Here is an 11,295-nt window from a genome sequence, read left to right as displayed (position 1 = left end):
GTAGGGCTGGGACATACCCCAGAACCTAGAAGGTTTGAAGGTCATAAGAGTTTTGAAGGCCACAGCTCTTGACCTTCCTGAAAAGCCACCAAAGCTGCCCTCCAGCAAGAGTTCCTAGGGTGGAAATGCTAGTGTTGGGTGTCCACAGGCAAAGAGGTCCTTTGAAATCCACCACATACCCTGGCATCCATTGCTGTCTTGTGTATCTGAGGCATAAGTTTGCTTCCTTCCAGTCCGTCTCTCTCTTGTTCTTGTGCACAGTCTGGACTTCAGTTCTGGGGAAGAAGATGCCTCTTCAGCCTCTCAAGTGGATGGAAAGCCATGCTCCTGTGGGGAGGAGCTGCTGGGCTTCCAGGGGAAGAAACCCCACCTTTGGAATAGGCTCTCCTTGGCAAGCCACCAGTGCCTGGGGTTTGGAAAGCTTTTGTGGCACAAGGAAAGACACATTTATTTGGGTCTGAGCTCCTGGGTGAGCTTCCTCTCCATTACAGCTCAGTTGCTGATGTTTCTGGCAGCCACCACAGCAGTGGTTTGGATGGAAGCTCCCTGCTGTGAGCAGGTTTATATAAATACTATTGTTAAGCTTTGTAAATAAATTCTGAGTTGCTATAGTGATAGGTCCTCTCTAAACGGTTTAATTGGAGATTCAGGGCTCCTCCTTCACATGGAAGGTGAGCCTGTTGGTGCGATTTAAGGATCTGTCCTTGCTTCAGCAGAATGATTTTGGGCAGGTGAGTAGGGTACTTCAAAGCCAGCTTGGTTCAATTGTTATAAACTTGAAGAAGAAAGCTTGCATTGGAATCTTGGCTGTGGTTCATGGCTGCTCTAAGCCTGGTGGCACTTTGTAAGGTGCTGCTGTACTACCCGGTCTTTAAGCATTTTAGCAAGTGCTTGGATTCAGGGAGGTCTCAGCAGTCTTGGAGACAGCCCAGGAGGCAGCTTGCACCTTGGTTGAAGGCTCTGAGACTATTCAGCTTCACTTCTCTCTCCTGCAGAGCAGGAATAATCTTGTCCAGGCCACGTTTCTGATGTGCTTAGAGAAATGTCTCCAAAACACACTGTAGGGTCTTGCAGGAGAGGGGATTTCCAGCCAGTGTTGGCAAAGCATCTCTGCTTCAAACCAGATTTTGGAGCAAGGGAATGAACCAGACTTTCCGTTAGCGCTCCCCCTCTTAGCCTGGCTCTGCTGAGGTGTGTGGCTCTGGTGTGCAGCAGGACTTGGTGATTTATTTCTTTCTCTCTCCTAAGCGCTCTGAAGTGAAGCTTGCTCTCTGGTCCAGGGGTCCCCATCCAGGACAACCAGACTGGCAGACCCTGGGGAAAAGAAATGGGGACAAATACCATAAGGGGGAAGAAGAAGACTTAAATACTTAATCCATCTCCAAGTCAGCTTGGAAGAAATGATTCTTATGTGCACTTGTGCACACCTACATATACAATACAAATAGTATGTATTTTATAAATGCTACTAGAATATGTAAATATAAATCTTGTGTATTTTGCTATAACTGCACGTATTTGTTGTATGTAGGGATGTAAAAGAGCAATTGTGGTGGAAGAGCCACAAATCTAAAGGGAAAGATACTAAAAAGAAAGTGAAATAGAAGAGTGTTGCATGGATAAAGTGTGACTGTGCTGCAGTCTCCTGGGAGGGATGTCTCTGCCTGAAAGTCTAAACGAACATCATGACACTAATGTGTTGCCTTCATTTATTAAGTCACTGATCTATTTATTAATCGATTTTCTGTTTGTTTTTTTTGTTTGTTTCTTTGCTTTTAGTAAAGAGTACCCAGTTGTTCCCAGGAGCACAGTGAGACAAAAAGTGTCCTCGAATCACAGCCCCTTCAGTGGTGAGACCAGGGTCCTTTCTGCGTCTTCCAACCTGGGCTCCCAGTACCAGTGCGAGAATGGGGTGTCGAGCACCTCCCAGGACCTGCTCCCACCTGCCAACCCCTACCCAATCTCCCAGGAGCACAGCCAGATCTACCACTGCACCAAGAGAAAAGGTCAGACTTTGGCTGCTCCCCACTGGGTGCTTTCCTCTTCCTAACATGACTGTCAGTGTTGTTTTCTCATATTTCCTCTTGCCCATTGGCTGGACAGACCCAGCCTGCTTTATGGTGACACATGAGGATGAGCAAGGGATGAGGATTGCACAGGTCCCCCAGGCTGGGCTGGGAAACTCCTCTCACCATAGCCTAAAGCCCCATCTCTGCTGCTGGGCTGAGAGCAAGCTGTCTGGGGGGGTGGCAGTGCCTTTCACCCATGTCGAATCCACATTCAGTAAGATAGCTGGTGCTGGAGATAAAGATGACTTATCTGCCTCCATAGGCCCTCAGACAGGGTTAATCTCCAAGTGGAGATACCTTGACAGCTTGACTTTTGCACAGTTTTCGTCTGAGAGTCTCACAGTTGGGAGACAGTTGTCTGCAGAAAGCAATTCCACTTAAATGCTCAGTCTAATGAATGGTGCATGGGATTGACAATCATGATATCCATGTTCGTTCCCCTCTGGTGCGACTGACCTGCTTTGACAGAGCTTGAGGGATTAAACTGTGAGGGCTTTACACTGACTGCTCAGCTCGTCCTGGCGTGAAGAGCCCCATGCTATCCATTGGGATAATTGTTCTCATGCAGGAGAGAGCAGTTTGTGGTCTCTCCTTTCCTTTCCTTTCCTAAAGTAATGGGAATGCTTAGGTGCAGAAACACTTGCAGGACTGAGACAGTAAAAGCCTTAGATCAGGTCTACCCCAACCACTCAGAAGAATATAGGGAGTTTCCAGGCTTGAATGCAACCCTATGTGGTGGGCAGGAGATGGCTACAGCCTATCCTAGTCCCCCTTTCTCAGGCTTTAGTCTACATTGCATGGGAAAAGCTAGCAGGAGTCAGCAAGCACCATGTCATTTGAACGCACCAAGAATTTCTCCAGCCTGGTAGCCTCTCCCCACAGCAGATCCCTTCCTGCCTCCCTGCATGGTCCTATCAGTCAGCCACATGTCATTATTTTTAGCAACATAACCCCTGGGGCACTGGGATGTGCAGTGCAGACAAACAGGCTAAGGTAGCGGATGCTGGCAGATGAGGCAGAAGGACAGTGGAAATCCCTCTCCCATCCTTGGTGAATCTCCTCGTTGTTGTAACGCGTGTTGTGTACAAATATAAATGCAAAACAGAAAAAAACATTGAGAAATCTTAATATTTTCCTGAGACTGAGCTGAACAGTGATGAATGGAGGCCTCATTTTCTGACCCTTCCAGCCGACCAGGCGACCTGTGTGCTCCTATGGAATACAGCAAAGCTGTGGTTGGAAATGGTGATGCTAGACATGAGCTAGCTGTTTGGTGGGGAAGAAGGAGTTGCAGTGGCTTCCCAGAGTGTCCCTTAAAGTCAGAGGTGGGGTGTGTAGCCCTTGCTGAGGTTCTCTGACATAACTGGGTTGCTGCAAAGCCCCATTGTTGGTGATGGAAAGGCTGGTCCCATTCACCCTTGATGTCCCTCAGCCTGTGATCCATCCTTGGTGCTCCTTTGCCCTGGGAGCTGAGTTTTTCCCGCTCCTCTTCCCCTCTGCAAAACCTAACCAAAACAATCTGGCCCAAATGGCAACAAACCCTTTGGACAATCTCCAACTGCTGCATGTCCCCGCACCACAGAGCAATTCATCATTCCCCTCCACATTGTAACGTGATAAGGAATCAACAGAGGTTTCCTTCCAGTTTTGGGATTCCCGCTAAGTGGTGTCTCCATGGGTGGTTTCCCTCAATCCCCCAATTATCTCACTTCCTCTTATTGTCACAAAAGAGACGACTATCTGCCCTGTAAGAAGCTCCCCGGCCCCTTTTGGCCTGCATGGCCCTTGCGAAAGTGCAGGAGAACTGGCAAAGGGAGTCCTTGTCTGTACTGCTGATGGCCTCTCATTATCTCTCCGATGGCTTGAGTGGCACAAGCAGTTAAGGGCCTTTTATCAAAGCCGCCAAATGCTTTAATCAAAGAGAAGCAGTGTCCTGTCCGATACCACCGGCTTCTTCCGTGAAGCTGGATGTCTCAGGAGCCTGAGTCTCTGCTTTCCTCCCTGTGCCTTTTTCCTCCCCTCCCCATGCATCTAGTAAATCGAAAACAGCCACCAGGGCTTAAAGAAAAGAAACATGAAGTTAATGGGAAACAGAGAGCCAACATAAGCTGCCAAGCAGCTCTTTGCAAAGTGAAATTAATTAAAAAAGGAGAAAAAAAGAGAAGTTACTAGAGATGAGAAATTCTGTGCAGATAAATCAGAACGTGATCCAATGTTTCCTCTCAGACTGAGCGTGGCACTTTCTTCTAGCATCAAGCAAGGGTCTTTATTGAACTTGGGGAAAATAACCTTACCTATAATATTCCTCTTTTTCTTCCTTTTCCAGTCTCTCCTTTGTAAGTGTAATACCAAGTTTTCTCTCTCAGCTCTCCTGCTTTCCCACTTTTCTGCAAAACTTTCAACAAGCATCATCATCTAAGAAAACATGAAAGCAAGAGCATGTTCACTTCTAACGCACCTCTGTCCGTTTTCTGGACTGGGAACTCTATTGCTTGCATTGGATCATCAAGTCCCCAAACATTGACTCCTTTTCAGTCAGTTTAGGATTTATCTCTAATGGCTTATTTCCTTTTTGCAAGGCTGTAGGGATGGAGAAGTTCTCACAGGGGCAGAGGGCAATACAGCTGGGTTTGAGACCAGCTGGTGTCTGTATCTGCTGTAGCAAATACCATTTCCAAGATAGTGTCTCAGATATGGCTCCTTCCAGCTTTGACATCTCATGATGTTTCTCTGTATCCTTTTTAATCAGGAGGTCAAGTCTTGGTTTTGGCTCAGTTAAGAATAGGTCTGTATTCAAGCAACTTGAAGGCACCTTTTTCAACTTCTACTTCCTTGGTGACCTAAGACAAAGATTTAGCTCTGTGGTTGACAGTGTTGTTCTTAGCTGTCAAGTGAAGATGGATTCACTCTGGAGATCTGATATGGAGTTACATTAGGGGAGAGCAGCAGAGCTGCGAGGGGATGTTATCTCTGAAAGCTCCTCTGTTTCAGGGAGGTGATGCTCTTCTGGGTGAGGAAGGAAGGACGGACACATCCCAGAGCTCTGAACCTGGCAATTCCGGGTGCCCAGGTGGGAGTTTGGGGTTGCAGCATTGGGAATAACCCCAGCATGGTGCAATGGGGTAGCTGCTCCAGGCACTTTCTGAACATACTGGATCCTGGGGAATGTCAGTCCTCAAGGCAAGAATCATCCTGCCTTGTATCCCAGCTCCACACTGAGATTTCTCATGGCATTTCATGAAGTTGCTGGTCTTGAGAGGATGGATTAACTCCAATCCTGGATTTCTCCTGGGGTTTCACAAAGTTGCTTGTCTTGAGAGGATGTATTAACGCCAATCCTGTATCTTACCAAGGAGTGGTTTCAGTTCTTGATGTGGATTTTCAGGCTGCAACAAAGACCAGTTAGAGCTTTGCCTTTTTTTCTAGTTTTTCTAGTTGTTCTCCACCTCTCCCTCTCTCACTGTTGTGCTTGGAGAAGCCTAAAATGACTTACCAGCAGGCAGCTTGCTTTTCTGTCTTTCATTTTAGCCCCACATCCCAATTAAGGCATTGGGGCTTGTTTTCCCTTGTATTATCCGCTCCCTCAGATTTCCTGTGAAGTAAAAAGCCATCCCTCTAAACCTCTGCTCCCTTCCACCCTTACACAATCTCAACCACTTGGCAGACTTCTGGTATGCTTGTGATGCTGAACAGGAGGCAACTGGATCAGCCTCTCCCTGGGGAGGTTATAAAAGTTGTCATGTTGGCACTCTTCTTGAGGGAGAAGAGGGACGTGGCAGAACTCACTGGCTCCAACCAGTGAGGACTGTATCCTTCAGCTACCTAGGTTGGACATGACCATGGGGAAGAATGTCTCTTTCATCTCTTTCCTGCTCTGATGAGGTTGGTGGAGATACAGCAATGACTTTCCCCTTTCTCCTCAAGAACAGGCACGATCAGGGTGGATAGACTTCTTTGTTGACTGAACTGATTTCTCCCTCATCCAACCCAGCTTTTCCTTCGCTCAAAGAATCTGTAGGACAAAAGTCAGGTATGGGGTCTCTTTTTGGAGGACATGCTGCTCGTCCTGCTGATGTTAGGAGATGCAATGAGTTGGCCAAGGCTTGAGCTATGCTATAGCCAGAGGTGTTTGCTGCTTGAGTAGATGCAGTGGAACCCAGAGCGAGGTGGCTGCTGGGACACCAAGGGTGAAGAAGAGCCTGTCTGCATGGTGGGGAGATACCTAGGGCTGGTGTGCACTCAGCTCTTGCTGTGCAGCCACGTTGCTTGTGGCACTGTAGTTTCAATGGCTTCATATAAGTATCCCATTCTCCCATCAGGAGGTGACTCCTGTGCCTCTGCAGGCAGTGCTGGCAACTCACTGCCCCTCTAGAAGAGGTTCCAGCTTTTGGCATTGAATTGTCTCTAGCCCACAACCCTTTCTGTTGTGTTCTCCTGCAGTGCAATGCAGCCATACTCACAAACTGTGTGATTGCTGAAATAACCAGGGTATCTTAGGTTTCATGTCCTATGATGTAAGTCTCATTTGCCCTCTAGGGATGTTAATTTGGATTGACTCTGCCTTTTTCATGCCTTCTTTGACAGCCCTCGTCAGTCTTGCACAGTGGTATTGGCTATTCAGGCTCATGTTAGATTCATACTAGAAACTAGTCAGGATAAACCAACAGTGTTAGTGATAATCACCCATTGTGTCTCCCTCACAAAGTTGGGATGAGCCTACTGTCATGCCCTGGAAGTGTGGGTGAACTTTAAAAACTAAACCAGTAGTGTCCCATTCTTCATTGTCTTCTGACCCAGGGAGCTGATTGTCATGAATTGGAAATGGAGTTCTCTTGATTTACACTAGAGGAAGAGGTGAGCCCAGTGCACTCTGTAGTCTTGAGGTTTTACATGTTTGCATTTCTTTTTGGATGGAATTGGGAAAATTCCATTTAAAAAGCCATTTGTGTGGTATTTACAACCCAGCTGGAAGTAGTAAATACCGGAAATCTTGGAACTGCTTATCCTCTCGCTCAAGCTCCTTCATTAGATAGATCATCAGATTCCTTGTGAGAGTGCCAGTTTCCACCCCATTCTGCAGGCTCCGTTTTCCTTGGATCCATTTCGGAGCAGCTTCTCCCAAGTGCTGGCAGCTTCTCCTCCTTGGCAGAACCTTTTGCTTTCTGAGGCTTGTGCAGTATGGAGAGACTGGTCACAAGAGCTGATTGCCACCCTTGGCTTCCAAGAATAGTAACAAAAGGGGAGGATGGTCAGCATCCCCCAGAAGTGCCCAGCACCTCTGAGGGCTCAGTGGCAACAGGAAAAAGATAGTGAAGTTCTATCAGGGAATCAACATCAAGAATCAAACCCAGAGCAGACCAGGTATCTCCTATGTCCTGCTCACACTGATGCTGAAGAGGTGAGAGGATCTTCAGAGAGAGGATTATGGCCTTGGGACAGTCCAAGCTCCAGAGCAGGTGGGGATGAATTTAAACAGCAGCCTTCAGCATTGTGTAAGAGCTCTGTTTGTCTTGTTCTCCTTTTGCCACCCTCTTCCTTGAATATGTCCCCTTTCCACTCCTAGATCTGTTCCATACACCATATGGAGGCACTTTACCTGCTCTGTGCTGGCTCTGGTCTCCTCTGCAAGGAGTGGTGGGACAATGTCAGATCAGACTTCATATTTTCAGAAAGCTTGGACCAATGTAAATTGATCTGCTGGAACCAGCTGAGCATCTCTTGTCTCTATCATCCCATGTGATGATGGAGATGGACTGTTCTCCTTATCCATCACTCCGAGGTTATGTAGGTGGGAAAATCATCAGAAAGAGGAGCCAGAGGGCAGACAGAAGCTGTTAGGATAGGCTGTAATCCTTCATTAGTGACTGTCACTTTGGAGATGGCTATGGTGTCCTTACACATCTTACAACCTGAGTGATGATGACCTTTCCTGATACAACATCAGTGGAGCTGGCTCTAGAGAGGCCAGCAGAGCCATCACAACAACTTACAGAAGAAGAGAGGGTACCTACAGGGCTTCCACTGCAATTCTGGTTGGTTTTGTTTTTCTCCCTTCACCTGCAGCGAATCCTGGAAGCAGACCCATAATGTTGTGGCTCTGCCTGTCTGGGCTGGGGCCGGTAGTGGGATGTCTGGGCTAAATGGAAAAATCAGCAACCTGAGGTTGTAAGTCAGGCGCAGTTTTACACAACTGAAAAACAGAGTTTGACTGGTTTGTGTTGTATATTTTAAAAAAATGAAATAAAATAAACAGTCAAACCCCAAGCCAATGATGTCTTATGCCAGCGGAGTAATGCGGTTTAATGCTGAAAACTTTATTAGCAGAACAATGCTTCATTTTACAAGACATTGTTTTTCCACCCTAGTGTTCTTATTACTCAGTGGTGGGACAGGGATCCAAAACTTTGAGGCTGTCTGTAAAAGCTTGGGCTCAGGCTATTCTTCCAGATGTGCCTCCTGTGATACACAGACCTGTGCTCGAGACGGAGCTTAGACCTGTGTTTCCAGCTTTGGTCTTTCAGGGGACAACATCCTCTCCATCTCTCCTATATAAAATTACTCTGATCAGGATGAAGGAGGGTGATACACTTTTGCATCTATCTGCTTGCTGTTCCAGCTGTTTTAAAGATATTATTGCATTGCTCACTTGTCCCATTCTACTTTCTATCCCAATTTAAGTGACAACAGGGAAGGGAGATAACTTGATTATCAGGGCTCTGTGGTGCTGGGACTAAGGAGCCAGGTTTTACTGTTGTCAGGAAGAAAGCACGAAATGGGACTTTGCTTTTACCAGCTCAATTTACAGGCTATTACAAAGTAAAAGGACACCAAGGAGAAGGTCCCCATGGAGTGTATCTCGGTACCTGACATTTTCTGGGGTGGTTGGGCCAAGAAGACTAACAACAGCAGTTGTTCCAGCTGGGCTTGGCAGACACCTGAGAGGGAATAATGGGTTATTTTACAAGCAGAGTGGGTTCAGCTTCCAGGAGAAAGCACATGGCTGTATCTCGCAGTAAGCATGTTGACAAGAAACAAGAGGTGTCCGTGCTGCCCATCTGTACCTCCTGAAGGAGAGACATGGACGCTCACCTTGGAGCAGCCCAGCAACAACACTTGTGTACCTGTGGTTTTGCAAGTGCTTCTTGGGGGTCAGATGCTTTCAGTCCTTTTTGTGGAGCTGGTTTTGGGATTTTTTCATCCCTTTGTATTTTCAGGGTGGAAAAAAATCACAGCTCAAAACATGTTGGTTGAGAAAATGTGGAAAGGGCTGTTTCATGTGGTTTTCTTTCAGCTTCCCCCTCATTGAAAGAGTGCAGCTAAGAGGGCTCTAGGTGAAGTGGGATGTTTTTTCTGCCTGCACCAGAAATCTTGTCCTTGAAACAGCAGCAAAGTTAATCTGGGTTGGAAGAAGCTCCCCTCTGCCTCATTGTCCTTAAAATCTCTTGATGAAGTGCTTGTCCTTGGGAACTTTGCCATCCATTCTGGCAAAGCTGGATTTCATTTGATGATCCTGTGAATGAGTAAATAAAGGCATATTCATTTATTCAGTTTGCTTCACCCTAGAGTTTTCACCTAAATTGTTTATCTTCTTCCCTCTGTTGGCCCAGGATGCTGCAGAAAACAAAGGGCTCGGCAAGCTGTGCCTTGTTGTTTCTAGCTGTGAAATTTACTTTTCTTTGCTGTTACACTTGGCTCCGTGCATGGGATTTATGTGCCCAGCTCTCCTTGGCACAGCTAAAGACTGGGGCTGTACAACTCCAAATCTGATTGTCTCAACTGTGCCATCGCTGAAGCTCTCCCGGGGGGGAATTTTTATTGTGATCTCCATTCCTGCCTCATTTATTGTGAAAATATATCATTGTAAAAGCTTTTAGTTAGCAGCATCAGCTCTGAGCCTCTCAGTTGGGAGTGGAGACCTTTTTAGGTGCAATGTATCCACAGGCAGATGTTACACCTCTGGTCAAAGTACTGCAGCTGAAGGGAGATTAAGAGCTTGGAGGTGTATATTAGGTAGCATCAAGCAAGGTAAGCCTGAGGATCCCTCCAGTATCTTACTGCCTTGATTTTCCTCCCAGAGCTCCTAGTCAATCCCTTTCCCACTCCAGCAGTGCAAGACTTGATTTCAGCTGGATTGATTCAGATGAATTCCAATGAAGGAATCTGTATTTACACTGCCATAACTGAAAGAAGTGTCTGGATCAGCTCTGTGCAGGCTGTGTCCTTGGTAAAATGAGGACTGTGGAGAGGGAGGTTCAGCCGAGGGCACAGTATTGTTGTTCACTACCAGGAGTTTTTCTCTCCCAACAGATGAGGAATGTTCCACCACTGAGCATCCCTACAAGAAGCCCTACATGGAAACTTCTCCAGCAGATGAGGACCCTTTCTACAGGTCCAGTTACCCCCAGCAGCAGGGACTGAACACTTCATACAGGACTGAATCAGCCCAGCGCCAAGCATGTATGTATGCCAGCTCTGCTCCCCCCACGGACCCTGTGCCCAGCTTGGAGGACATCAGCTGTAACACGTGGCCGAGTGTGCCATCCTACAGCAGTTGCACAGTGTCTGCCATGCAGCCGATGGACAGGTTACCCTACCAACATTTCTCTGCCCACTTCACCTCGGGGCCGCTGATGCCCCGGCTCAGCAGTGTGGCCAACCATACCTCCCCACAAATAGGAGATACCCATAGCATGTTTCAGCACCAAACCTCTGTTTCTCACCAACCCATTGTGCGGCAGTGTGGACCTCAAACTGGCATCCAGTCCCCCCCAAGCAGCTTACAGCCCGCAGAGTTCCTGTATTCCCACGGCGTGCCTCGAACCCTTTCTCCCCACCAATACCACTCGGTCCACGGCGTGGGAATGGTGCCAGAGTGGAGCGAGAACAGCTAACAAGGGAGTCAGGAAAGTGCAAGAGCATTAACCATGGAAAAAAACAAGAAAAGGAAAATGGGAAAAGGCAAAAAAACCCCCAAACCCTATTGATAATAAAAACGAGAGTATTTTGCAAGACTCCTTTAACTGAATGTTCACCAATAGCACTCAAGAGGGACGGACACTGATTGAAGCCACAGATGAAATAGTCATTTCGGTGTGACTTACTCCCCCCTCCCCATCCCTTTTTCTTTTGTTTCAAAAGAAAACCCAACAGTGTGGCACACATCCCCCCTGCCCCCATCCCCACCCAGTTTGCGTTGCTGCCACCGCCAGCCCTGTGCCCTTGTCCT

General features: G+C 47.3%; 1 protein-coding gene across 1 annotated transcript; it reads left to right on the top strand.

Annotated features, from left to right (window-relative positions):
• Positions 1–1,779: 1,779 nt before the first annotated feature.
• On the top strand, positions 1,780–11,000 carry TBX5 (T-box 5; the record flags this gene model as incomplete). The annotated part of the gene is made up of 2 exons (XM_010023781.1): positions 1,780–2,006; positions 10,377–11,000. Coding segments are annotated over 2 exons (811 nt in total), but the record flags the coding sequence as incomplete, so codon positions are not given.
• Between the last annotated feature and the right edge of the window lie 295 nt (positions 11,001–11,295).

The sequence above is a fragment of the Nestor notabilis genome, unplaced genomic scaffold, assembly GCF_000696875.1.
Source record: "Nestor notabilis isolate BGI_N333 unplaced genomic scaffold, ASM69687v1 scaffold28751, whole genome shotgun sequence".
In the NCBI taxonomy this organism is placed as follows: domain Eukaryota; kingdom Metazoa; phylum Chordata; class Aves; order Psittaciformes; family Psittacidae; genus Nestor; species Nestor notabilis.
Note: the sequence above shows the minus strand (reverse complement) of the source record. Positions and strands in the feature narration are given on the sequence as shown.